The following is a 27,168-nucleotide window of genomic DNA, read 5'->3' as shown; positions in this document are numbered from 1 at the left end:
TTTCCCCACCCCCCAGGAATCCTAAATACCAGTTTGCACTTCCAAAAATACTTTTCAGGCCCCTAAATACCCCCCCTGGTACCCCCAAATACTCTCTGCAGACCCCAAACCTGCCAAAGTTCCCCTGACCCCCCCCCCCCCATTTCCAAATACCGCCCCCCCAGCACCCCTAAATAACCCCACCACCCACCCCAAATAACCCCCCCAGCACCCCAAACACCCCCTCAGCACCCCAAATAACCCCCCCAGCGCCCCAAATAACCCCCCCAGCACCCCAAACACCCCCCCAGCACCCCCAAATACCCGCCCCCAGCACCCCAAATACCGCCCCCCAGCACCCTAAACACCCCCAGCATCCCAAATAACCCCCCCAGCACCCCAAATACCACCCCCCAGCACCCTAAACGCCCCCCCCCCAGCACCCCAAACACCCCCCCAGCACCCCAAATAACGCCCCCCAGCACCCCAACTACCTCCCTATGCTCCCCAACTCCTCCACAGCACCCCAAAACAGCCCCTTGGGCCCCCCCACCCCCCGCATCCAACCCCCCTGAGCTCCCCAACCACCTGCCCTGCACCCCTCAACCCCCCCCGGGACCCCAATACCCCCCCCAAAACACCCCCGTGACTGTCCCAGGGGGACCCCACTGCGTTTTGGGGACCCTCTTGTCTGAAGCCCCCCACCCAACAACTCCCCTTACAGGGAGAACCCCCCTCTCCGAATACCGGGTGACGCTGGGGGCCCTCCAGCTCCTGTCCCCCCCCGCCGACGCCCAAGTGAGGCGGGTGGCCGCCGTCAGCCCGCCACCCCGCTTACCGCGACGGTGACGTCAGCGAGGCGCACGGCGACGTCGCCGGGGACCTGGCGTTGGCACGGTTGGACCCCCCCGCCACCCCCACCCGTCTGGTGCGCCCAATTTGCCTGCCCGGTCCTGCCGTCCGCTTCCCCCCCGGCACCAACTGCACCGTCACCGGCTGGGGGGGACCGTCCACACCCGCTGGTCAGTGTCACCCAGGAATTTTGGGGGGGGACACGGGACACGGGGGGGGGACACGGTTCTCCCCCGTCAGCACCTACGTGGTCTTGGTGATGCCAGCGTCACCAGGTTCGGTGACCCTGCTGGCACCTCCGGGGGGGTTTTGGGACAAGCCGGGGGGGGACACACGCCGTTGTCACCGGTGCCAGCGCTTCGGGGTGTCGAGGGACAGGTTGGGGTCACCCTCCTCACCGCGGCACGCGTGTGTTTGTCCCCCCCACGCCGCAGGTCCCCCTGCCGCCCCCCAAAACGCTGCAGCAGCTGGAGGTGCCGCTCCTCAGCCCGCCGGCGTTGCCGCTGCCTTTACGCGGAGACGGCCGGCATGGGGACGCCCGCTGGGGACACGCTCTGCGCCGGTTTCCCCCCAGGGACAACGGGATGCCTGCCAGGTGGGTGCCACCGTCCCCTCTCCGGGGCCACGAGGGGAATTTCGTCCCTGTCACCCCCCCCCCCCCCTTCCGCGTCCCCGTTACCCAGCCCCACGTCCCTCTTCATCCTCTCCCCGTCCCCGCAGGGTGACTCTGGGGGTCCCCTCTCCTGCCGAGTGGGTGACGTCTGGCTGCTGGCGGGGGTGGTAAGCTGGGGGGAGGCTGCGGGCTTCCCGGCCGCCCCGGCGTCTACACCCCGCGCCGCCGCTCACGCCGCCTGGATCGCCGCCGCCGTCCCCGAAGCCCCCCTGCGCCAACCCCCACCTGGCGCCTTTCCCCGAGGACGAGGACGACGGTCCCTGCGGGGAGGGGGAACCCCCGGCGGTTCCCCCCGAGGCCTGGCCCCGGCCCCCTGCCGCCCGACGGAGGCGGCAGCACCGGTGACGCCCACCGCCAGCCGCTCGCCCCGGCCGCCTCCTGTTGCTGCTGTTGGGGTTCCTGCTGCCTCTCGGTCTCCGCTGAGCCCCCCCCCCCCCCCCCCAACCCCCGAGGGGTTGGGGGCACCCAAAATGACTGACGGGACCCCGAATCGGCACCCGGAATTGGGCGCGGGATGCCGGGCTAGCACCCGGGATGGATGGTGGCGCCCGCTGACACCCCAAAAATGACTCGTGGGGTGCCGGGATGGCTTCGGGCACCCCAACTTGGCTGACGGGACGCCCAACTTGGCACCCGTGTGCGTGTCCCCCCCCGCCCCGAATAAATCATCTGAACACACCTCCACCTCCTCCTTTATCGGTGTTGGGGGGCACACCCCCCCCCGTCACCCCAAATCCCGGCTGGCTGCGTGTGGGCGAGGCTGAGCCCGACCACAACTCGCCGCACCGATGACGCCCTCATTTCTTGGCCACCTTCGCCTGCTTGTGCTTCGGGGGGCCCAGCGCAGGCAGATGGAGTCGACTGTAGGAGAAGGGGGAGAAAAAAAAATTAGGAGGGTGAGAGTTGGGGTGGGGGGGGCGGGGTCAGGAGCGAGGTCGTTAACGGGGAGAGGTTAACGACGCACCGGTGATGGGCGGCTTCTTGTACTGGGCGCTCTTGAGGTGTTCCTCCACCAGCTTGGGGGTGACGCAGATGACGTGTTGCCCTTTCCAGTACTTCACCATGTTGAGGGACTGGAGGGTGCTGATGATGTCGGTCTGGGTGATACTGGTCATCTGGCTGGGGAGGGGAGGGGGTTACTGGGAGCGCTGGGAGGGGTGGGGAATTGGGAAACTGGGAGGGAGGTGGCGGTCGTCTCGGGGGGGGGGGGGGGGGGAGAGTTGGAGCTGACTGTGGGGTGGAAGGGGGGACTGGGAGGAGTTACTGGTGGGTATAGTGGGGTGCTGGGGGCGTTGGGAAGGGATGGAGACACAGGACCTCCAGCAGCACCCGTGACCCAGAGATACCGGAGGGGTAACTGGTGGTACTGGGAGGTTACTGGTCTTACTGGCCGACTCCTGGTGCCCTCCTGAGCTCCTTGGTGGACAGGGTGCCCTGGAAGTCCCTCAGGATCTCCAGCAGCACCCGTGATCCCACGTTACTGGGAGTTACTGGTGCCCACCGGAGCTCCTTGATGGACAGGGTGCCCTGGAAGTCCCCCAGATCTCCAGCAGCACCCATAATCTCACGTTACTGGGAGTTACTGGTGCCCACCTGAGGTCCTGATGGACAGGGTGCCCCTGAAGTCCCTCAGGATCTCCAGCAGCACCCATGATCCCACGTTACTGGGAGTACTCAGAGGGTTACTGGGAGTTACTGGTGCCCACCAGAGGGGTTACTGGGAGTTACTGGTGCCCACCTGAGGTCCCTGATGGACAGGGTGCTCTGGAATTCCCCCAGGATCTCCAGCAGCACCCATGATCCCACATTACTGGGAGTTACTGGTGCCCCACAGGAGCTCCTTGATGGACAGGGTGCCCCGGAAGTCCCTCAGGATCTCCAGCAGCACCCATGATCCCACGTTCCTGGGAGTACTCAGAGGGTCACTGGGTGTACTCAGAGGGTCACTGGGAGTTACTGGTGCCCACCAGCGGGGTTACTGGGAGTTACTGGTGCCCACCTGAGATCCTTGATGGACAGGGTGCCCCGGAAGTCCCTCAGGATCTCCAGCAGCACCCAGGACCAGTAACTGCGGTAGCTCAGCTTCCCCAGGTCCGACAGCGGTTTCTCCGGCGAACCCACCGTGCTTTCCAGCTTGGACAGCTCGTAACCTGCCGGGAAAGGGGAACCCAGGCGTTTTGGGGACCCCCCCCCACCCCTTTTTGGGGGACCCCCCACCCCTTTTTGGGGACCCCCCACCCCCTTTTTGGGGACCCCCCCCGCCCCTGACTCACTAAAGGCGATGAGGAATTTGCCCGTAACCCCGGCGCTGGTAGGGCGGCAGCGTCAGGATGCAGGCGACGTTGTTGCCGTCGGGCGATTCCTTCTCCTGCGGGGTGACGCGCCAGCGGCGGTGGGCGACGGCGACGGGCGGGTGACGGGCGACGGACACGTCGCGGTGACGGCGACGGACACGTCGCGGTGACGGTGACACCCGTCGTGTGTCGTCGTCCCCCCCCCCCCCCAGATACCTTGGAAAAGTAGCCGACGATGTGGGCGCCCCTGTCGGTCCACCTCGGTGAGGAGGTAGAAGACGAAAGGCTCCACGTCGAAGTAAAGGGTCTTGTGGTCGAGGAAGAGTTTGGCCAGCAGGCAGAGGTTCTGGCAGTAGATCTGGGAAGGCGTCACGCGCCGTCACGCGTCGCCACGCGGTCGCATCCGTGTTCCCCCCCCCTTGCCCGCGTCAACCGCCCCGGGTACCTTGTGGTCTTTGCCGTCCACCTCGTAGACGGAGATGTTGCTCTTGCGGTAGATCTCCCGTCCCGGCGGCTTGCCGCCACTGGCACTGGCCCTGGGGACGGTCACGCGTGTCCCTCCACGCGTCACGCGTGTCCCCCCCACGCGTCACGTGTGTCCCCCCAGGCGTCACGCGTGTCCCCTACCAGCCGGACCCCCTCCGCGTTCTCGGACCTCGCAGCCTCGAGGCGGAGCTCGCCGGGCTCCGCGCTGCGAGCGTCCCCCTACGTGCGCGTCCCCCCTCCCCAGCCGCCGCGTGTCACAGGCGTGGCGCAAGCGTGTCACGCGTGTCCCCTACCAGGTGGAGGCGGTACGTGCGCTCGAACTTCATGTATTTGAGGCAGTACTCGCAGATCCAGAGCTTGGGCTGCTTCCCGTAGTCCTCGGGGAACGGCGAGAAGTACCAAGGCATCGATCTCGAAGTGTCCGATGTGGATCTTGTCCACATACTTCACTTTCGTGATCTGGGGGGGGGGACGACACGGGGACACATATGACGCGGTGGGGGGGGGTCGCCCCAGATTTGGGGACCCCCCCCGGACCTTGGGGACCCCCCCCCTGGACCTTGGGGACCCCCCTCCGGAACCTTGGGGGACCTCCCCTCAGGACTCACCGCCTCGTGCTCCTTCTCCAGCGCTGCCGTGGTGGGGTCCATCTCGGCGTAGGTCTGCAAAAGGACTCCCAGTAACTCCCAGTAATGCCCAGTGCGACTTCTTAGGGACTCTACTAAAATCCCCAGGGCCTCCCCAGTAACTCTCAGGGCCTCCAATATCTTCCCAGTACCCTCCAGTCGCCTCCCAGCACCCCTTAACACCCTCCCAGCAACCCTCGACACCCTCCCAGCTCCCCTCGATGCCCTCCCAGTACCCCTCGACGCCCTCACCAGTACCCCTCGACGCCCTCCCCAGTTCCTCCCAGTACCCCCCACCTTCTGGACGTGGTTGATCTCATCGTGCTTGCGTTTCTGGTTGCGGGTGATCTTGCGCTCGGGCTGCTCGGCCAACTCGCCCAGGAACTGCTCCGAGCTTTTCTGCACGGCTTCCTTCAGCGTCTTGGTCAGTGCCAGTCGGTTCTTGTCCACCCACTCGTCCAGCCGACGGTTAACTGGGAGAACTGGGAACTCAGCGAGGCAGGGGGGGGGGTCCCGCCGCCTCCCCCCCAACCCCTTTTCCCAGTGTCTCCCAGTACTCACAGCCCACGTAGTGGACGTAATACTCCTCGCGCCCCCTCCTGCTCGTTCAGACGGGACTGGATCACCTCCGCCGAGTCTGGGGGGGGGGAACTGGGACCAGTTAGCAGCCCGGCAAGCCCCCTCCCAGTTTGGATCAGTGTGGGGGGGGAGTACAGGGGGCTGTACTGGTGCTGCCCAGGCCTGCTGCGATGGGATTTATACTGGTCCCTGTTCTCCCCAGTCCCACTGTGACAGGATCCACTCTGGTCGCGGTTCAGCCAGTCCCACTATGGTAGGATCCACCCGGGTCCCAGTTCTCCCACTCCCAGTTCTGCCCAGACTGGGATTTATACTGGTCCCAGTTCAGCCCAGGCCCGCTGTGATGGGATTTATACAGGTCCCAGTTCTCCCACTCCCAGTTCAGCCCAGACCCGCTGTGATGGGATTTATACCGGTCCCAGTTCAGCCAGGCCCGCTGTGATGGGATTTATACAGGTCCCAGTTCACCCCACACCAGGATTTATACTGGTCCCAGTTCTCCCACTCCCAGTTCAGCCCAGACCGCGATTTATACTGGTCCCAGTTCAGCCCTGACCCGCTGTGATGGGATTTATACCGGTCCCAGTTCTCCCACTCCCAGTTCAGCCCAGACCGGGATTTATACTGGTCCCAGTTCAGCCGAGACACGTTGTGATGGGATTTATACCGTCCCAGTTCTCCCACTCCCAGTTCAGCCCAGACCCACTGTGATGGGATTTATACCGATCCCAGTTCTCCCACTCCCCAGTTCAGCCCAGACCGGGATTTATACCAGTCCCCAGTTCTCCCACTCCCAGTTCAGCCCAGACCGGGATTTATACTGGTCCCAGTTCTCCCACTCCCAGTTCAGCTCAGACCCGCTGTGATGGGATTTATACCGGTCCCAGTTCTCCCACTCCCAGTTCAGCCCAGACCCACTGTGATGGGATTTATACCGTCCCAGTTCTCCCACTCCCAGTTCAGCCCAGACTGGGATTTATACCAGTCCCAGTTCTCCCACTCCCCGTTCAGCCCAGACCGGGATTTATACCGATCCCAGTTCTCCAACTCCCAGTTCAGCCCAGACCGCGATTTATACCGGTCCCAGTTCAGCCCAGACCCGCTGTGATGGGATTTATACCGCTCCCAGTTCTCCCACTCCCAGTTCAGCCCAGACCGCGATTTATACTGGTCCCAGTTCAGCCCTGACCCGCTGGGACAAGACTCATCCTAGCCCCAGTTCACCCCACTCCCGGTCACCTACTGCTCCCAGTCCCGCTGTGCCCGCCCCCCCCGGCCCCAGTTCACCCCAGGTCCCGGTCCACCTACTGCTCCCAGTCCCGCTGTGCCCCCCCCCCCCAGACCCCAGTTCCCCCCAGTCCCATCCCCGCACTGGTCCCAGTCCCTTTTCTCCCCCCCCCCCCCCCCCGACCCCGCTCACGCCAGGTGCCGTCTGCCCGGCGGCACAGGTACGTCTCCCCCGATCTCCACCGTCACCTCCGCCTCCCGCGGCGGCGGCGGGGGCGGCGGTGAAGCCGACGAAGCCGCCGCTTCCTCCGGGCCTCCCCCGCGGGGTCGCCCGGCCTCGGGGCTGCCGCCGCCCGCCGCCGCCCTCCGGCCCCGCCGCGGGGCCTCCGGCCGGAGCGGCCGCCGCCGCCTCCGCCATGTCCGTCTCCTCCGGCCGGCGCGGCGGAAGTGGCGTCACACGCGCGACGAGGGGGAGCGGGCGCGAGGGGCGCGTTGCTAGGAGGCGGCGAATGGGGGCGGGGGGGCGGGGCCAAGCGGTGCGAGGAGGCGGGGGATTGGCGAGGAGGCGGGGCGTCGCGCTGCGAGGAGGCGGGAATGGGGGCGGGGCGGGGACTCGCGTGGGTAGGAGGCGGGGAATGACTCGGGGGCGGGGCCGCGTGGCGCTAGGAGGCGGGGAATGGGGGCGGGGCGTCGCGAGGCGAGGAGGCGGGGAATGGGCTCGGGGGCGGGGCCTCGCTGTGCTAGGAGGCGGGGAACGGGGCGGGGCGACGCGAGGCGAGGAGGCGGGGAATGGGCTCGGGGGCGGGGCCTCGCGTTGTTAGGAGGTGGGGAATGGGCTCGGGGGCGGGGCGTCGCGATGCGAGGAGGCGGGGAATGGGCTCGGGGGCGTGGCCTCGCGTTGTTAGGAGACGGCAGCCCGCCAGTGTCCCAGTGTGCCTTGCGGCTCCCCCCAGTGTCCTCCCAGTACCCTCCAGTACGCCCCCAGTCCCACCCCAGTGTCCCCCAGTGCTCCCCAGTACCCCCCCAGTCCCCCTCCAGTCCCCCCCGGTGTTCCCCAGGCTCCTTCGGTGGATCCAGTGTCCCCCAGTTCCCCCCCCAGTATTGCCCCAGTGTCTCCCAGTTTCCCTCCCAGTGTCCCCCCAGTGCCCTCCAGTCCCTCCCAGTGTCCCCCAGTGCCCCACCAGTGCTTCCCAGTCTGTTCAGAGCCCTCCCAGTGGTCCCCAGCCCCCCCTGCTGTATGTCTAGTGTCTCCAGTGCCCCCCCCAGTGTCTCCCAGTGCCCTCCAGTGTCCCCCAGTGCCCCACCAGTGCATCCCAGTGTCTCCCAGTCTGTTCAGAGACCTCCAGCATCCCCCAGGCCCCCTCGCAGTGTGCCCAGTGTCTCCCAGCTCCCCCCAGTGTCTCCCAGTTTCCCTCCCAATGCCCTCCAGTCCCTCCCAGTGTCCCCCACTACCTCCCAGTCCCTCCCAGTCCCTCCCAGTCCCCTCTGGTGTCCCCCCCAGTGCCCTCCAGTCCCCTCCCAGTGTCCCCCAGGGCCCCTCACAGTGTGTCCAGTGCCCCCCAGTGCCCTCCAGTCCCTCCAGTGTCCCCCAGTGTCGCCCCAGTGCCCTCCAGTCCCTCCCAGCGTCCCCCAGTGCCCCCCCAGTGCCTCCCAGTGTCTCCCAGTCTGTTCAGAGCCCTCCCAGTGTCCCCCGTGCCCCCCAGTGTCCTCCAGTCCCTCCTGTGTCCCCCCAGTGCCTCCCAGTGCCTCCCAGTCTGTTCAGAGCCCTCCCAGCGTCCCCCAGGCCCCCTCACAGTGTGTCCAGTGTCCCCCAGTGTCCCCCCAGTGCCTCCCAGTGTCCCCCCAGTGTCCCCCAGTCCCCTCCCAGTGCCCCCCCAGTGTGTCCCCCAGTGCCTCCAGTCCCTCCCAGCGCCCCCCAGTGTCCCCCCCAGTGCCCTCCAGTCCTTCCCAGTGCCCTCCAGTCCCTCCCAGCGTCCCCCAGTGTCCCCCCAGTGCCCTCCAGTCTCTCCCAGTGTCTCCCCAGTGCCTCCCAGTGCCTTCCAGTCTGTTCAGAGCCCTCCCAGCGTCCCCCGTGCCCCCTCACAGTGTGTCCAGTGTCCCCCAGTCCCTCCCAGCGTCCCCCAGTGCCCCCCCAGTGCCTCCCAGTGTCTCCCAGTCTGTTCAGAGCCCTCCCAGTGTCCCCCCAGTGCCCTCCAGTCCTTCCCAGTGCCCTCCAGTCCCTCCCAGTGTCCCCCAGTGCCCCCCAGTGTCCCCCTAGTGCCCTCCAGTCCCCTCCCAGTGTCCCCCCAGTGCCTCCCAGTGCCTCCCAGTCTGTTCAGAGCCCCTCCCAGCATCCCCCAGGGCCCCTCACAGTGTGTCCAGTGTCCCCCAGTGTCCCCCCAGTGCCTCCCAGTGTCTCCCAGTGCCCTCCAGTCCCTCCCAGTGTCCCCCCAGTGTCCCCCAGTGTGTCCCCAGTGCCCCCCCAGTGTCTCCCCAGTGCCCTCCAGTCCCTCCCAGCGTACCCCCAGTGCCCCCCCAGTCTCTCCCAGTGTCTCCCAGTGCCCTCCAGTCCCTCCCAGTGTCCCTGCAGTGTCCCCCAGTGTCGCCCCAGTGCCCTCCAGTGCCTCCCAGCATCCTCCAGTGCCCCCCAGTGCCTCCCAGTGCCTCCCAGTCTGTTCAGAGCCCTCCCAGTGTCCCCCAGTGCCCTCCAGTCCCTCCCAGTGTCCCCCCAGTGCCTCCCAGTGCCTCCCAGTCTGTTCAGAGCCCTCCCAGCATCCCCCAGGGCCCCTCACAGTGTGTCCAGTGTCCCCCAGTGTCCCCCCAGTGCCTCCCAGTGTCTCCCAGTGCCTCCCAGTGTCTCCCAGTGTCCCCCTAGTGTCCCCCAGTGTCTCCCCAGTGCCCCCCCAGTGTCTCCCCAGTGTCCTCCAGTCCCTCCCAGCGTCCCCCAGTGCCCCCCCAGTGCCTCCCAGTGTCTCCCAGTGCCCTCCAGTCCCTCCCAGTGTTCCCGCAGTGCCCTCCAGTCCTTCCCAGTGCCCCCCCAGTGTCCCCAGTGTTCCCCAGTGTCCCCCCAGTGCCTCCCAGTGTCTCCCAGTCTGTTCAGAGTCCTCCCAGTGTCTCCCCGTGCCCCCCAGTGTCCCCCCAGTGCCCTCCAGTCCCTCCCGTGTCCCCCCAGTGCCTCCCAGTGCCTCCCAGTCTGTTCAGAGCCCTCCCAGCGTCCCCCAGGCCCCCCTCACAGTGTGTCCAGTGTCCCCCAGTGTCCCCCCAGTGCCCTCCAGACCCTCCCAGTGCCCTCCAGTCCCTCCCAGTGTCCCCCCAGTGTCCCCCCGTCCCTCCCAGTGCCCCCCCCAGTGTCTCCCCAGTGCCCTCCAGTCCCTCCCAGCGCCCTCCAGTCCCTCCCAGCGCCCCCCAGTGCCCCCCACTGTCTCCCAGTCTGCCTAGACTCCCCCCAGCATCCCCCCAGCCCCCACCCAGTGCCCTCCCAGTCCTCCCAGTCGCATCCCCCAAGGCCACCCCCACCCCGCGGTGACACTTCAGAGCCTTTATCGCCGCCTCCCCCCCGCCTCCGCCGCTAACGAACGGGGGACCATAACGAGGGCCTCCCCCCCAAAACCCCCTTCATCGCGGTGGCCACCGCGCCAGGACACGGGCCACCAGGCGCCCCGCCCCTTCGTTAAGCCTTAACGAGGCTGCCGCCACGCCGGAGGACTCCATGGAGATGCCACCATCCCTGTTGTCTTCTGTCGATGTCCCCGGGTCATCTCCAAAAGCCACCGCGCCAGGTTCAACCCTAACGAGGCGGCCACCACGCCGCGCTCCCCGCGCTCCTTCGTTAGGCGCTAACGAGGGCACCGCGACGAGGGATCGCGGCACGGGGAAGCCACCGTCCCCTCCCAAGCCTGGCGGGTCATCGTGGTGGCCACGCCGGTCCATCGTGGTGGCCACAGTGGTTTATTGTGGTGACCACACCGGTTCATCATGGTGGCCACCGCGCCAGGACACGGGCCACCAGGCGCCCCGCCCCTTCGTTAAGCCTTAACGAGGCTGCCTCCACGCCGGAGGACTCCATGGAGATGCCACCATCCCTGTTGTCTTCTCTCGATGTCCCCGGGTCATCTCCAAAAGCCACCGCGCCAGGTTCAACCCTAACGAGGCGGCCACCACGCCGCGCTCCCCGCGCTCCTTCGTTAACTCCTAATTGGGGCCGCCCCGCCGCCGGCCGCCGCCCCGTTTTTCCGTCTCCGAGCGGTCCTAAGGACCGCACGCCGGGTCGCCGTCGGGGTGGACCTTCAGGTGACGGGTGAACTGGGGCTTGTAGCGGAAACGTTTGCCGCAGCGCCCGCAACCGTACGGTTTCTCGCCGGTGTGGATGCGTTGGTGCTTGACCAAGTTGGAGCTGACGCAGAAACTCTTGCCGCAAGCGCCGCACCGGAACGGTCGTTCGCACCGTGTGGGTCCTCTGGTGCTCGATGAGCGTGGAGCTCTGCCCGAAAGCCTTCCCGCATTCGCCGCAACGGTACGGTCGCTCGCCGGTGTGGGTCCGTTGGTGGGACGCCAAGTGGGTCTTCTTCTTGAACCGTTTCCCGCATTGCCCGCAGGAGAACGGTTTTTCACCCGTGTGGGTCCTCTCGTGCTTGACCAGGTTGGAGCTGAGGCTGAAGGTCTTGCCGCAACGCCCGCAACCGTAGGGTTTCTCCCCGGTGTGGGTCCGGAGATGTTTGACCAAGTTGGAGGTCCGACCGAAGGTCTTGCCGCATTCGGGGCAGGCGTAGGGCGTTTCGCCGGTGTGGGTTCGGCGATGCTCGGTCAAGGTGGAGCTGCGGCTGAAGGCGCGGGAGCAAACCGGGCAGGCGTAGGGTTTTTCGCCGGTGTGGGTCCGGAGATGTTCGGCCAAGGTGGAGCTGCGGCTGAAGCTCTTCTCGCATTGGCCGCAGGTGAAGGGGCGTTCGCCCCGTGTGGGTCCGCTGGTGCTCGATGAGGTTGGAGCTCTGGCCGAAGGTCTTGCCGCACTCGGTGCAGCGGTAGGGTTTCGGCGGCGGCCGGCCGCCTTCCAGGAGACCCAGCAGGTTGATGAAACCACGCGGGCGACCACTGCCACGGGCTGGTGGCACGGCGCCTGGGAGAGGAACAGCCGTTGGGGGGGTTGTTCTACCACGGAGGGATGTTCTCCAAAGAAGAACGTCTCCTGGTGGGTCGTTGACGATGTTCTCCAAAGAAGAACATCACCTGGTGGGTCATTGTTCTACCCACGGAGGGACGTTCTCCAAAGAAGAACGTCTCCCGGTGGGTTGTTCTACCACGGAGGGATGTTCTTGAAAGAAGAACATCTCCTGGTGGGTCACTGGGATGTTCTCCAAAGAAGAACATCGCCTGGTGGGTCATTGACGATGTTCTCCAAAGAAGAACATCGCCTGGTGGGTCATTGTTCTACCACGGAGGGATGTTCTTGAAAGAAGAACATCTCCTGGTGGTTGTTCTACCACGGAGGGATGTTCTCGAAAGAAGAACGTCTCCTGGTGGTTGTTCTACCACGGAGGGACGTTCTCCAAAGAAGAACATCTCCTGGTGGTTGTTCTACCACGGAGGGATGTTCTCCAAAGAAGAACATCTCCTGGTGGGTCGCTGACGATGTTCTCCAAAGAAGAACATTGCCTGGTGGGTCATTGCTCTACGATGGAGGGACGTTCTCCAAAGAAGAACATCTCCTAGTGGGTCGTTGTTCTACCACGGAGGGACGTTCTCCAAAGAAGAACATCTCCTAGTGGGGTCGTTGTTCTACCACGGAGGGATGTTCTCGAAAGAAGAACGTCTCCCAGTGGGTTGTTCTACCACGGAGGGATGTTCTCAGAAGAAGAACATGTCCTGGTGGTTGTTCTACCACGAAGGGATGTTCTCCAAAGAAGAACATCTCCTGGTGGGTCACTGGGATGTTCTCAAAAGAAGAACATCTCCTGGTGGGTCCTTGTTCTACCACGGAGGGATGTTCTCAAAAGAAGAACATCTCCCAGTGGGGACGTTCTCGAAAGAAGAACATCTCCTGGTGGGTCGTTGGGATGTTCTTGAAAGAAAAACATCTCCCGGTGGGTCCTTGTTCTACTACGGAGGGACGTTCTCCACAGAAGAACATCTCCTGGTGGGTCATTGTTCTACCACGGAGGGACGTTCTCAAAAGAAGAACATCTCCCGGTGGGTCATTGGGATGTTCTCCCAAGAAGAACATCTCCTGGTGGGTCCTTGTTCTACCACGGAGGGACGTTCTCCAAAGAACATCTAGTGGGTCGTTGTTCTACCACGGAGGGATGTTCTCGAAAGAAGAACATCTCCTGGTGGGTCGTTGTTCTACCAACGGAGGGATGTTCTTGGAAGAAGAACATCTCCTGGTGGGATGTTCTCAAAAGAAGAACATCTCCCGGTGGGTCCTTGTTCTACCACAGAGGGACGTTCTCAAAAGAAGAACATCTCCTGGTGGGTCATTGTTCTACCATGGAGGGATGTTCTCATAAGAAGAACATCTCCTGGTGGTTGTTCTACCACGGAGGGACGTTCTCCAAAGAAGAACATCTCCCGGTGGGTCGTTGTTCTACCACGGAGGGTTATTCCATGCAGGACAACATCTCCCAGATGGTATTTTCTCCACCCTGGAAGAATATTCCCAGCAGAAGACCATCTCCTGGCCCACATTTTCCCCCATTTCCTTGGGTTTTTCCCCCAAAAGACCATCTCCCAGGTCCTCTTCGGGCCACCCGCCGGACTCGTCCCCCGTGTCCCCCCCCCCCCCTTACCCGTGCAGGGCTCCGTGGGGACGTCCCCGTCACCCTGGTCCTGGGGAGGACGCGGCTTCTCCTCCGGCTCCATCGCGCCAGCTGCGGGCAGGAGGTGGAAAAAATCGGGGGGAAAAAAGGCAAAAAATGAAAAAAAAAGGCAATAAATGAAAAAAAAGGCAATAAATGAAAAAAAAAGGCAATAAATAATAAAAAAAAGGCAATAAATGAAAAAAGGCAATAAATGAAAAAAAGGCAATAAATTAAAAAAAGGCAATAAATAATAAAAAAGGCAATAAATAAAAGGCAATAAATTAAAAAAAAGGCAATAAATAAAAAAAAGGCAATAAATAAAAAAAGGCAATAAATGAAAAAAGGCAATAAAATGAAAAAAAGGTAACAAATGAAAAAAAGGCAATAAATGAAAAAAAGGCAATAAATAAAAAAAGGCAATAAATGAAAAAAAGAGGCAATAAATAAAAAAAGGCAATAAATGAAAAAAAAGAGGCAATAAATAAAAAGAGGCAATAAATGAAAAAAAGGCAATAAATTAAAAAAAGGCAATAAATAAAAAAAGGCAATAAATTAAAAAAAAAGGCAATAAATAATAAAAAGAGGCAATAAATAAAAAAAAGGCAATAAATGAAAAGAAGGCAATAAATTAAAAAAAGGCAATAAATAAAAAAAGGCAATAAATTAAAAAAAAAGAGGCAATAAATAAAAAAAGGCAATAAATGAAAAAGAGGCAATAAATAAAAAAGAGGCAATAAATGAAAAAAAGTCAATAAATGAAAAAAGGCAATAAATTAAAAAAAGGCAATAAATGAAAAAAGGCAATAAATTAAAAAAGGCAATAAATGAAAAAAAGGCAATAAATTAAAAAAAGGCAATAAATGAAAAAAAGGCAATAAATAAAAAAAAGGCAATAAATGAAAAAAAAGGGCAATAAATGAAAAAAAAAAGGCAATAAATGAAAAAAAAAGGCATCCGCCCCATGCTTTTCACCCAAATCAGGTGGTTTTCCCCCGAAAACACACCGTCCTGCCAGTAGTTAATTTGCAAATCCCCATACCGTGGAGCAATTGGCTCAATTTCCCCCCTTTTTCACCCCAAAATACCCCCCCCCAATGAGGTAATTCTGCACCTTGATTCCCGGCATGAATCAGCCCATTTTCCCCCTTTTTCACCCCAAAACATGATCCCCACAAGGAGTTCATTTTGCGCTCCGCATCTGGGAGCAACCGACCCATTTTCCCCCTTTTTCACCCCAAAACACAATCCTCACAATCAGTTAATTTTGTGCCCTCACATCCGAGAGCAACCGACCCATTTTCCCCCCTTTTCACCCCAAAACACAATCCTCACAATCAGTTATTTTTGCACAGCTGCATCTGAGAGCAACCGACCCATTTTCCCCTTTTTCACCCCAAAACACAATCCTCACAATCAGTTATTTTTGCACAGCCGCATCCGAGAGCAACCGGCCCATTTTCCCCCTTTTTCACCCCAAAAAATGATCCCCAAAATCAGTTCATTTTGCACCACCGCATCTGAGAGCAACCGGCCCATTTTACCCCTTTTTTACCCCAAAACACGATCCCCACAATCAGTTCATTTTTCACCGCCGCATCTGAGAGCAACTGGCCCATTTTCCCCCTTTTTCACCCCAAAACACAATCCCCACAATCAGTTAATTTTGCACCCCCACATCTGAGAGCAACCGACCCATTTTCCCCCTTTTTCACCCCAAAACACAATCCTCACAATCAGTTATTTTTGCACAGCTGCATCCGAGAGCAACCGACCCATTTCCCCCCTTTTTTCCCCCAAAACACAATCCCTGCAACGAGATAATTTTGTATCCCCCCATCCGAGAGCAACCGGCCCATTTTCCCCCTTTTTAATCCCAAAACACGATCCCCCAAATCAGTTCATTTTGCATCCCTGCATCTGAGAGCAACCGACCCATTTTCCCCCTTTTTCACCCCAAAACACAATCCTCACAATCAGTTAATTTTGCACTCCCGCATCCGAGAGCAACCGGCCCATTTTTCCCCTTTTTCACCCCAAAACACAATCCTCACAATCAGTTAATTTTGCACCCCCACATCTGAGAGCAACTGGCCCATTTCCCCCCTTTTTCACCCCAAAACACGATTCCCAAAATCAGTTATTTTTGCACCGCCACATCCGAGAGCAACCGGCCCATTTTACCCTTTTTTCACCCCAAAACACGATCCCCGCAATGAGTTAATTTTGCGCCCCCGCATCCGAAAGCAACCGGCCCATTTTCCCCCTTTTTCACCCCAAAACATGATCCCCGCAATGAGTTAATTTTGCAACCCACCTCCCACCCGAGAGCAACCGTCCTATTTTCCCCTTTTTCACCCCAAAACACCCCCCTTCCCTTCCCAGCCCCAGCCTGAGCGATTGACCCATTTTCCCCCTTTTTTGCCCCAAATCTGGGGTGGGGGGGGACCCTCACCCCGGCCCTGCGAGCTCCTTGGTGCCGACAGGCCCAATCCAGGCTTTTTTCCACCCAAAACGGCGGCGCTTTGCCCGTTCCGGACAATGGTGGCGGGAGAGCGGTGTTTCCTGCCGCAAAGGCTCCCGGGGACACGCCAAGCACACGCGTGGGTCTGGGAACACGCCAAGCACACGCGTGGCCCCTGGGAACACGTGAAGGGACACGTGTGTCCTCTGGGAACACGTGAAGCGACAGCCGTGGCCCTGGGAACACGTAAGGGACACGCGTGGTCTTGGGAACATGGAAAAGAACACGCATGTCCCCTGTGGACATGTAAAGGGACACGTGTGGCCCCTGCACACGCGCAAGGGCACACGCGTGGGTCTGGGAACATGCCAAGCACACGCGTGGCCCCTGGGAACACGTGAAGGGACACATGTGTTCTCTGGGAACACGTGAAGGGACAGCTGTGGCCCCGGGAACATGTAAGGGGCACGCGTGGTCTTGGGAACATGGAAAGGAACACGCATGTTCCCTGTGGACGTGTAAAAGGACACGTGTGGCCCCTGCACATGGGCAAGAAGACACACGTGGGTCTGGGAACATGCCAAGCACACGCGTGGCCCCTGGGAACACGTGAAGCGACAGCCGTGGCCCCGGGAACACGTAAGGGACACGTGTGGTCTTGGAAACATGGAAGGGAACACGCGTGGCCCCTGGGAACACGTGAAGGGACACGTGTGTCCTCTGGGAACATGTGAAGGGGCAGCTGTGGCCCCGGGAACACATAAGGGGCACGCGTGGTCTTGGGAACATGGAAAGGGACACGCATGTCCCCTGTGGACGTGTAAAGGGACACGTGTGGCCCCTGCACACGCGCAAGGGGACACGCGTGGGTCTGGGAACACGCCAAGCCCACGCGTGGCCCCTGGGAACACGTGAAGGGACACGTGTGTTCTCTGGGAACACGTGAAGGGACACGTGTGTTCTCTGGGAACACGTGAAGGGACAGCCGTGGCCCTGGGAACACGTAAGGGACACGCGTGGTCTTGGGAACATGGAAAGGAACACGCGTGGCCCCTGTGGACGTGTAAGGGACACGCGTGTCCTCTGGGAACATGTGAAGGCTCCCAGTTACCCCCCAGTGCCCCCCCCCCCCAGTGCTCCCAGTGACCCCCAAATCCCACCCAGTGCTCCCAGTAACAGCCAGTGCCATCCCAAATCCCATTAACCCTTCAGTGGCCCTTTTGGTCACAACCAGTGCTCCCAGTACACCCAGTACCCCCCCCCCCGATCCCTTCCCAGTGGCCCCAGTGTCACCCCAAATCCCCCCATTAACCCTCCAGTGCCCCCTGCAATGCCTCCCAGTGCTCCCAGTACCCTCAGTGCACCCCCAAATCCCTTCCCAGTGCTCCCAGTGCCCCCTGAAATCCTGCCCAGTGCTCCCAGTACTCCCCCAGTGCCCCTCCAACTGCCTCCCCACTGCTCCCAGCGCGCCTCCCACTCCCACCAGTGCTCCCAGTGCCCCTTGTAGTCCCTCCCACTGCTCCCAGTACCCCCCAAATCCCACCCCACTACTCCTAGTGCCCCTCCCACTCCCACCAGTGCTCCCAGTAATCCTGCCCAGTGCTCCCAGTAACTCTTAGTGCCCCCTCAAGCCACCCCAGTGCTCCCAGTACCCCCCCAACTCCCACCCCATTGCTCCCAGTGCCCCTCCCACCCCCACCAGTGCTCCCAGTAACTCCTAGTGCCCCCCAAAGCCACCCCAGTGCTCCCAGTACCCTCCCAGCTCCCACCCCATTGATCCCAGTGCCCCTCCCACTCCTACCAGTGCTCCCAGTGCCCCTTGTAGTCCCTCCCATCGCTCCCAGTACTACCCCCAACTCCCAGCCCATTGCTCCCAGTGCACCTCCCATTCCCTCCCAGTGCCCCCTGAAATCTTGCCCAGTGCTCCCAGTAACTCCTAGTGCCCCCCAAAGCCACCCCAGTGCTCCCAGTACCCCCCCAACTCCCACCCCATTGCTCCCAGTGCCCCTCCCACTCCCTCCCAGTGCCCCCTGAAATCCTGCCCAGTGCTCCCAGTAACTCCCAGTCCGCCCCAAAGCCACCCCAGTGCTCCCAGTACCCCCCAACTCCCACCCCATTGCTCCCAGTGCCCCTCCCACCCCCACCAGTGCTCCCAGTAATCCTGCCCCGTGCTCCCAGTAACTCCCAGTACCCCCCCAAAGCCACCCCAGTGCTCCCAGTACCCCCCAACTCCCACCCCATTGATCCCAGTGCCCCTCCCACTCCCACCAGTGCTCCCAGTGCCCCTTGTAGTCCCTCCCACTGCTCCCAGTACTAATCCCAACTCCCACCCTATTGCTCCCAGTGCCCCTCCCACCCCCCACCAGCGCTCCCAGTAATCCTGCCCAGTGCTCCCAGTAACTCCTAGTGCCCCCCCAAAGCCACCCCAGTGCTCCCAGTACCCTCCCAACTCCCACCCCATTGCTCCCAGTGCCCCTCCCACCCCCACCAGTGCTCCCAGTAATCCTGCCCAGTGCTCCCAGTAACTCCCAGTCCCCCCCAAAGCCGCCCCAGTGCTGCCAGTACCCCCCCCAACTCCCACCCCATTGCTCCCAGTGCCCCTCCCTTCCCTCCCAGTGCCCCCTGAAATCTTGCCCCGTGCTCCCAGTAACTCCCAGTGCCCCCCAAAGCCACCCCAGTGCTCCCAGTACCCCCCCAACTCCCACCCCATTGCTCCCAGTGCCACTCCCACCCCCACCAGTGCTCCCAGTAATCCTGCCCAGTGCTCCCAGTAACTCCCAGTCCACCCCAAAGCCACCCCAGTGCTCCCAGTACCCCCCCAACTCCCACCCCATTGCTTCCAGTGCCCCTCCCACCCCCACCAGTGCCCCCAGTAATCCTGCCCAGTGCTTCCAGTAACTCCTAGTGCCCACCAAAGCCACCCCAGTGCTCCCAGTACACTCCCAGCTCCCACCCCATTGCTCCCAGTGCCCCTCCCACTCCCACCAGTGCTCCCAGTGCCCCTTGTAGTCCCTCCCACTGCTCCCAGTACTACCCCCAACTACCACTCCATTGCTCCCAGTGCCCCTCCCATTCCCTCCCATTGCCCCCTGAAATCCTGCCCAGTGCTCCCAGTACCCTCCCAACTCCCACCCCATTGTTCCCAGTGCCCCTCCCACTCCCACCAGTGCCCCCTGAAATCCTGCCCAGTGCTCCCAGTAACTCCTCATGACCCCCAAAGCCACCCCAGTGCTCCCAGTACCCTCCCAACTCCCACCCCATTGCTCCCAGTGCCCCTCCCACTCCCACCAGTGCTTCCAGTGCCCCTTGTAGTTCCTCCCACTGCTCCCAGTACTATCCCCAACTACCACCCCATTGCTCCCAGTACCCCCCCAACTCCCACCCCATTGCTCCCAGTGCCCCTCCCACTCCCACCAGTGCTTCCAGTGCCCCTTGTAGTTCCTCCCACTGCTCCCAGTACTATCCCCAACTACCACCCCATTGCTCCCAGTACCCCCCCCAACTCCCACCCCATTGCTCCCAGTGCCCCTCCCACTCCCACCAGTGCTCCCAATGCCCCTTGTAGTCCCTCCCACTGCTCCCAGTACTAACCCCAGCTCCCACCCCATTGCTCCCAGTGCCCCTCCCACTCCCACCAGTGCCCCCTGAAATCCTGCCCAGTGCTCCCAGTAACTCCTAGTGCCCCCCAAAGCCACCCCAGTGCTCCCAGTACCCCCCCAACTCCCACCCCATTGCTCCCAGTGCCCCTCCCACTCCCTCCCAGTGCCCCCTGAAATCCTGCCCATTGCTCCCAATAACTCCTAGTGCCCCCCAAAGCCACCCCAGTGCTCCCAGTACCCCCCAACTCCCAGCCCATTTCTCCCAGTGTCCCTCCCACTCCCTCCCAGTGCCCCCTGAAATCCTGCCCAGTGCTCCCAGTAACTCCCAGTCCGCCCCAAAGCCACCCCAGTGCTCCCAGTACCCCCCCAACTCCCACCCCATTGCTCCCAGTGCCCCTCCCACCCCCACCAGTGCTCCCAGTAATCCTGCCCCGTGCTCCCAGTAACTCCCAGTGCCCCCCCAAAGCCACCCCAGTGCTCCCAGTACCCCCCAACTCCCACCCCATTGATCCCAGTGCCCCTCCCACTCCCACCAGTGCTCCCAGTGCCCCTTGTAGTCCCTCCCACTGCTCCCAGTACTAATCCCAACTCCCACCCTATTGCTCCCAGTGCCCCTCCCACCCCCACCAGCGCTCCCAGTAATCCTGCCCAGTGCTCCCAGTAACTCCTAGTGCCCCCCCAAAGCCACCCCAGTGCTCCCAGTACCCTCCCAACTCCCACCCCATTGCTCCCAGTGCCCCTCCCACCCCCACCAGTGCTCCCAGTAATCCTGCCCAGTGCTCCCAGTAACTCCCAGTCCCCCCCAAAGCCACCCCAGTGCTGCCAGTACCCCCCAACTCCCACCCCATTGCTCCCAGTGCCCCTCCCTTCCCTCCCAGTGCCCCCTGAAATCTTGCCCAGTGCTCCCAGTAACTCCCAGTGCCCCCCAAAGCCACCCCAGTGCTCCCAGTACCCCCCCCAACTCCCACCCCCATTGCTCCCAGTGCCACTACCACTCCCTCCCAGTGCCCCCTGAAATCCTGCCCAGTGCTCCCAATAACTCCTAGTGCCCCCCAAAGCCACCCCATTGCTCCCAGTACCCCCCCAACTCCCACCCTATTGCTCCCAGTGCCCCTCCTACCCCCACCAGTGCCCCCTGAAATCGTGCCCAGTGCTCCCAGTAGCTCCCAGTACCCCCCCCAACTCCCACCCCATTGTTCCCAGTGCCCCTCCCACCCCCCACCAGTGCCCCCTGAAATCGTGCCCAGTGCTCCCAGTAACTCCTAGTGCCCCCCAAAGCCACCCTAGTTCTCCCAGTACCCCCCCCAACTCCCCTCCCATTTCTCCCAGTGCCCCTCCCACTCCCTCCCAGCGCCCCCCCGCACTCCTGCCCAGTGCTCCCAGTAACCCCCAGTTATAAACCACCGCAGTAACCTTCACCACTATTTATTGACATACTGGGGGGACATCCCAGGCGTCCGGGGCAACTGGAAGTCACCTTCCCCTCCAAGATATTTGGGTCCCCTCTGCTGGGAGAGGTGGGATGGAGACGGGGTGGTGGGATGGGGACACGGAGGTGGGATGGGGACACGGAGGTGGGATGGGGACACGGAAGCGGGATGGGGACACGGAGGCGGGATGGGGACACGGAAGCGGGACGGGGACACGGGGACGTTCCCTGGGCTGGAGGCACGGCTTTGGGGCAGGATGAAGGAGTTGGGTGAGGACAAGGTGGTTCTCCAAGCTGGAGCTGTGGATCTTGGGCGGAATGACGGAGTTTGGGGTGGTCTTCCAAGACGAAGCCACGGTTTTGGGGTGCCATGATGGATCTGGGGCAGGAGGAGGACCCCAGGGTGGTCCTCCGAGATGGAGATGGCGTCCTTGGCCAGGATAAGGATCCTGGGGTGGTCTTCCAAGACGAAGCCACGGCCTTGGGGCACCACGATGGACTTGGGTCAGGATAAGGATCCTGGTAGAGTCCTCCAAGATGAAGCCATGGCCTTGGGGCACCACGATGGACCTGGGTCAAGATGATGATCCCAGATGGTCTTCCAAGACGAAGCCACGGCCTTGGGGCACCACGATGGACTTGGGTCAAGATGAAGGACCCCGGTAGAGTCCTCCAAGACGAAGCCGCGGCCTTGGGGCACCACGATGGACCTGGGCCAGGATGAAGATCCTGGGGTGGTCTTCCAAGATGAAGCCATGGCCTTGGGGCTCCAGGATGGACCTGGGCCAGGATAAGGATCCTGGGGTGGTCTTCCAAGACGAAGCCATGGCCTTGGGGCACCATGATGGACCTGGGCCAGGATAAGGATCCCAGATGGTCTTCCAAGATGAAGCCACGGCCTTGGGGCACCACGATGGACCTGGGTCAAGATGAGGGATCCCCGTAGAGTCCTCCAAGACGAAGCCACGGCCTTGGGGCACCACGATGGACCTGGGCCAGGATGAAGATCCTGGGGTGGTCTTCCAAGACGAAGCCATGGCCTTGGGGCACCACGATGGACTTGGGTCAAGATGAAGGACCCCGGTAGAGTCCTCCAAGACGAAGCCGCGGCCTTGGGGCACCACGATGGACCTGGGTCAAGATGAGGGATCCCCGTAGAGTCCTCCAAGACGAAGCCATGGCCTTGGGGCACCACGATGGCCCTGGGTCAAGATGAAGGACCCCGGTAGAGTCCTCCAAGACGAAGCCACGGCCTTGGGGCACCACGATGGACCTGGGCCAGGATGAAGATCCTGGGGTGGTCTTCCAAGATGAAGCCATGGCCTTGGGGCACCACGATGGACCTGGGTCAAGATGAGGGATCCCCGTAGAGTCCTCCAAGACGAAGCCATGGCCTTGGGGCACCACGATGGACTTGGGTCAAGATGAAGGACCCCGGTAGAGTCCTCCAAGACGAAGCCGCGGCCTTGGGGCACCACGATGGACCTGGGTCAAGATGAGGGATCCCCGTAGAGTCCTCCAAGACGAAGCCATGGCCTTGGGGCACCACGATGGACTTGGGTCAAGATGAAGGACCCCGGTAGAGTCCTCCAAGACGAAGCCACGGCCTCGCGGCACGCTGACAGACCTGGCCCACGCCGAGGCAGCCCAGCCTGGGTCGGCAGAGGTCTCAGGCAAGATGGGTGCGCTGGTGCTTGCTAAAGGCTGAGCTCCACCCGAAGGTCTTGCCGCACTGGGCGCAGCGGTAGGGCCGCTCGCCGGTGTGGGTGTGCCGGTGCTCCAGGAGGTTGGCGCTCTGCCGGAAGCTCTTGCCGCAGTCCCCGCAGCGGTAGGGCCGCTCGCCGGTGTGGGTGCGCCGGTGTTTGGCCAGGTGGGAGTTCTGGCAGAAGCTCTTGCCGCAGAGCCCGCAGGTGTAGGGTCGCTCGCCGGTGTGGGTCCGCTGGTGCTGGATGAGGTTGGAGCTTTGCCGGAACGCCTTCCCGCACTCGGTGCAGCGGTAGGGCCGCTCGCCGGTGTGCGTCAACCTGTGCTTGGCCAGGTAGGAGCCGAGGGCGAAGCCCTTGCCACAGAGCGGGCAGAAGTGCCGCTCGCCCGCCCCGTGGGTCCGCCGGTGCTCGGCCAGGTTGGAGCTCTGGCTGAAGATCTTGCCGCACTCGGGGCACTTGTAGGGCTTCTCGCCGGTGTGGGTTACCTGGTGCCGGAGGAGCTTGGAGCTCTGCCCGAAGGCTTTGCCGCACTCCGGGCACTTGTAGGGCTTGGCGGGCGGGCGGCAAGCCCGGAGGTGCCGGGCTAACCGGCAGCTCCAGAGGAAGGCGGCTCCGCAGTGGGGACATCCCAACGGCTGCTCCGGCTGGTGATGCCGCAGCCCGGCCGGCTGGGCGTAGGCTTTGCCACAAGCCTCGCAGCGGTAAGGCTTGGCCGCCGGACCGTGCCGTCGCCGGCGGTGCCGGGCCAGCTGGGCGCTGCCCTCGAAACGCTCGGGGCAGAGCGGGCAGGCGAAGGCGCCGGCGTGGGTTTGCCGGTGGAGGAGCAAGGTGCCGCCGTGCCGGAAGGCCTGGCCGCACTCCTCGCAGCGGTGCGGCCGGTCGTCGTGGCGGTCGTCGCCGTCGTCCTCGGCGGCGTCGGCCCGGTCCTTGCCGTCGCCGCCGTGATGTTTCTTCCGGTGTCCGGCCAACGCCGCCGGCCGGGGGAACTGCTCGCCGCAATCCCGGCACCGGTGCCCGCCGTGGGCTCCCCGCCGGTGCTTGGCCAGGTCGGAGCTGACGGCGAAGCGACGGCCGCATTCGGGGCAGCCGTAGGGTCGCTCGCCGGTGTGGGTCCGCCGGTGGGTGGCCAGCGTGGACTTACGACCGAAAGCCCGGCCGCATTCGGGGCAGCCGTAGGGTCGCTCGCCGGTGTGGGTCCGCCGGTGGTGGACCAAGGTGGAGCTCTGGCTGAAGCGGGCGCCGCACTGCCCGCAACGGAAGGGTTTCTCGCCGGTGTGGGTCCGCTGGTGCTCCAGGAGGGTGGACCCTCGGCTGAAGGCTTTGCCGCACTCGCCGCAGGCGTGGGGCTTGGCCCCGGCGTGGCCCTTGCGGTGCTCCAGCAGGGACGAGCTCCAGCCGAAAGCCTTGCCGCACTCGCCGCAGCGGTAGGGACGCTCGCCCGTGTGCACCCGCCGGTGCTTCAGGAGGTTGGAGCTCTGGGCGAAGGCTTTGCCGCACTCGCCGCAGCGGTAGGGACGCGGGGTGGCTTCCCCGCCGCCATCTTCGACTTCTTCTTCCTCCTCCTCCTCCTCCTCCTCGCCTGAAAAGGAAGGGGGTCACCCGTGACTCGGTTTCCCCAACCCGCGCCACCGATGGGACGGCGAGGACTCACCCGGCAGCGGTTCGGCGGCAGCGGCCGGTCCCGGCGGCGGCGGCGGCGGTGGGGAGCTGCGGAGGAAAACGAGGTTGGTTGGCGGTGGCACCCCCGGGGACGTCGGTTTTGGGGTGAAGGACCGGGGGTTTGGGGGGAGGGGAAACCCTGGGAGGGAGGACGTCACCTTGGGGACAACACGGTGGCCCTGGGGACGTCCTCAACGGCTGGAATCACCCGAGGGCACGAGGAGCCCACGTCCTCGTCCCCCGTGTCCCCATTCCCGTGTCCGACCCATTCCCGTGTCCCCATTCCCATGTCCCTGTCCCCGTGTCCCCATCCCTGTGTCTGTCCCCATTCCCATGTCCCCATTCCCGTGTCCGTCCCCATTCCCGTGTCCCCATTCCCGTGTCCCTGTCCCCGTGTCCCCATCCCTGTGTCTGTCCCCATTCCCATGTCCCCATTCCCATGTCCCCATCCCCGTGTCTGCGTCCCCATGTCCCCATTCCCGTGTCTGCGTCCCCGTGTCCCCATCCCCGTGTCCGTCCCCAGTCCCGTGTCCCCATCCCCGTGTCCCCATTCCCATGTCCTCGTCCCCGTGTCCCCGTCCCCGTGTCCCCGTCCCCGTGTCCGTCCCCATTCCCATGTCCCCATCCCCGTGTCCCCATCCCCGTGTCCCCGTCCCTGTGTCCCCATTCCCGTGTCCCCATCCCCGTGTCCCCATCCCCGTGTCCGTCCCCATTCCCGTGTCCCCATTCCCGTGTCCCCGTCCCCATGTCCGTCTGCATTCCCGTGTCCCCGTCCCCATGTCCCCATTCCCGTGTCTGTCCCCATTCCCGTGTCCCCATCCCCGTGTCCCCATCCCCGTGTCCGTCCCCATTCCCGTGTCCCCGTCCCCGTGTCCCCGTCCCCGTGTCCCCCCCCCCGTTCCCACCTGGTGGCCTCGGGGTCCTCCAGCGGGAAGGGTCCGTTGCTGTCACCGTCCTCCAGGAATTCGGGAACCGACGGGGACTCGTCCTGGGCGGGGGGTGGGGGGGGAAATTTGGGGAGGGGGTAGCGGACGGACAGGCGGGGTACACCGTGTCACGGGGCAACGCGTGCCACACGCCTGCCACACGTGTGTGGCCCTGGGGGGGGAGGATGCCACCCCATAACACCTATGGGGGGGGGCAGACCCCCCCTAGAGCCCCTATGGGGGGGCAGATCCCCCCCCCATAGCCCCTAAGGGGGCAGATCTCCCCCCCAGAACCCCTAAGCAGGGGCAAATCCCCCCCCCAGCCCTTATGGGGGGCAGATCCCCCCCCCCCCCAGCCCCTATGGGGGGCAGATCTCCCCCCTCGAGCCCTTATGGGGGGCAGATCCCCCCCCCCCAGCTGCTATGGGGGGCAGATACCCCCCTCCAGCTCCTATGGGGGGGCAGATCTCCCCCCCCAGCCCCTATGGGGGGCAGATCTCCCCCCTCCAGCCCCTATGGGGGGCAGATCTCCCCCCTCCAGCCCCTATGGGGGGCAGATCTCCCCCCCCCAGCCCCTATGGGGGGCAGATCTCCCCCCTCCAGCCCTTACGGGGGGCAGATCCCCCCCCCCCAGCCCCTATGGGGGGCAGATCTCCCCCCTCCAGCCCTTACGGGGGGCAGATCCCCCCCCCCCAGCCCCTATGGGGGGCAGATCTCCCCCCTCCAGCCCCTATGGGGGGCAGATCTCCCCCCCCCAGCCCCTATGGGGGGCAGATCTCCCCCCTCCAGCCCTTACGGGGGGCAGATCCCCCCCCCCCAGCCCCTATGGGGGGCAGATCTCCCCCCTCCAGCCCTTATGGGGGGCAGATCCCCCCCCCCCCAGCCCCTATGGGGGGCAGATCTCCCCCCTCCAGCCCCTATGGGGGGCAGATCTCCCCCCCCCCAGCCCCTATGGGGGGCAGATCTCCCCCCTCCAGCCCTTACGGGGGGCAGATCCCCCCCCCCCAGCCCCTATGGGGGGCAGATCTCCCCCCTCCAGCCCTTACGGGGGGCAGATACCCCCCTCCAGCCCCTATGGGGGGGCAGATCCCCCCCCCCAGCCCCTATGGGGGGCAGATACCACCCCCCAGCCCCTATGGGGGGCAAATCCCCCCTCCAGCCCCTAAGGGGGGGCAGATCTCCCCCCTCCAGCCCCTATGGGGGGCAGATCTCCCCCCCCCAGCCCCTATGGGGGGCAGATCCCCCCCCCCCAGCCCCTACGGGGGGCAGATCCCCCCCCCCCCAGCCCCTATGGGGGGCAGATCTCCCCCCCCAGCCCCTATGGGGGGCAGATCTCCCCCCTCCAGCCCCTATGGGGGGCAGATACCCCCCTCCAGCTCCTATGGGGGGGCAGATCTCCCCCCCCAGCCCCTATGGGGGGCAGATACCCCCCTCCAGCTCCTATGGGGGGGCAGATCTCCCCCCCCAGCCCCTATGGGGGGCAGATACCCCCCTCCAGCTCCTATGGGGGGGCAGATCTCCCCCCCCCAGCCCTTATGGGGGGCAGATCTCCCCCCTCCAGCCCCTATGGGGGGCAAATCCCCCCCCCTCCAGCCCCTATGGGGGGGGGGGCAGATCCCATCCCTCCCCCGTCCCCCTGCTCACCTCCATTGTCCTCGGCCACGGCGAGGCCCCCCCTCCCCCCCCCAGGGGTCGGAGGTCAGGGGTCACAGGGGTCGGGGGTTGGAGTGGGGGAGGGGGTTGAATTTTTTTTGGGGGGGGGGGGGGGGGTTGGGCCCCTTTGGCGGCCGCCGGCCCCGGGGGCTGCTGGGAGGACGCCCCCCTCCCCTTCCCCGCAGCGTCACGCGTGTCATCGGTGGCGTCACCGCATGCGTCACTCGGGGCGGGGGGGGGAGGGGCCCC

At 63.3% G+C, this 27,168-nt stretch overlaps 4 protein-coding genes across 4 annotated transcripts; 1 reads left to right on the top strand and 3 right to left on the bottom strand.

Annotated features, from left to right (window-relative positions):
- Positions 1-703: 703 nt before the first annotated feature.
- On the top strand, positions 704-2,073 carry LOC128138575 (transmembrane protease serine 9-like; the record flags this gene model as incomplete). Its single annotated transcript, XM_052779777.1, is given in 4 exon segments — positions 704-798; positions 800-1,001; positions 1,266-1,426; positions 1,552-2,073. Coding segments are annotated over 4 exon segments (980 nt in total), but the record flags the coding sequence as incomplete, so codon positions are not given.
- Positions 2,074-2,184: 111 nt separating this feature from the next.
- On the bottom strand, positions 2,185-7,169 carry LOC128138574 (histone acetyltransferase KAT8-like; the record flags this gene model as incomplete). The annotated part of the gene is given in 18 exon segments (XM_052779776.1): positions 2,185-2,342; positions 2,345-2,365; positions 2,469-2,623; positions 3,504-3,654; positions 3,778-3,799; positions 3,801-3,872; positions 4,015-4,044; positions 4,046-4,156; positions 4,244-4,312; positions 4,314-4,334; positions 4,578-4,685; positions 4,687-4,743; positions 4,893-4,946; positions 5,208-5,383; positions 5,472-5,505; positions 5,507-5,547; positions 6,910-6,949; positions 6,951-7,169. Coding segments are annotated over 18 exon segments (1,422 nt in total), but the record flags the coding sequence as incomplete, so codon positions are not given.
- Positions 7,170-10,668: 3,499 nt separating this feature from the next.
- Positions 10,669-27,088, bottom strand: LOC128138573 (zinc finger protein 628-like). The gene is given in 10 exon segments (XM_052779775.1): positions 10,669-11,303; positions 11,305-11,808; positions 13,475-13,555; positions 21,153-21,474; positions 21,686-22,106; positions 22,168-22,388; positions 22,648-24,260; positions 24,333-24,388; positions 25,246-25,328; positions 26,911-27,088. Coding segments are annotated over 10 exon segments (3,942 nt in total). The 5' UTR covers positions 26,917-27,088.
- On the bottom strand, positions 20,956-22,638 carry LOC128138578 (uncharacterized). Its single transcript, XM_052779781.1, has 3 exons — positions 21,966-22,638; positions 21,569-21,894; positions 20,956-21,429 (listed from the first exon to the last, which is right to left on the bottom strand). Exons 1-3 carry the CDS (start codon positions 22,010-22,012, stop codon positions 21,020-21,022), a joined length of 783 nt encoding a protein of 260 aa, XP_052635741.1. The 5' UTR covers positions 22,013-22,638; the 3' UTR covers positions 20,956-21,019.
- Positions 27,089-27,168: the final 80 nt, after the last annotated feature.

Source organism: Harpia harpyja, unplaced genomic scaffold (genome assembly GCF_026419915.1).
Source record: "Harpia harpyja isolate bHarHar1 unplaced genomic scaffold, bHarHar1 primary haplotype scaffold_55, whole genome shotgun sequence".
Lineage (NCBI taxonomy): Eukaryota > Metazoa > Chordata > Aves > Accipitriformes > Accipitridae > Harpia > Harpia harpyja.
The sequence above is the reverse complement of the archived record's forward strand: the minus strand, read 5'-3'. Positions and strand labels throughout refer to the sequence as shown.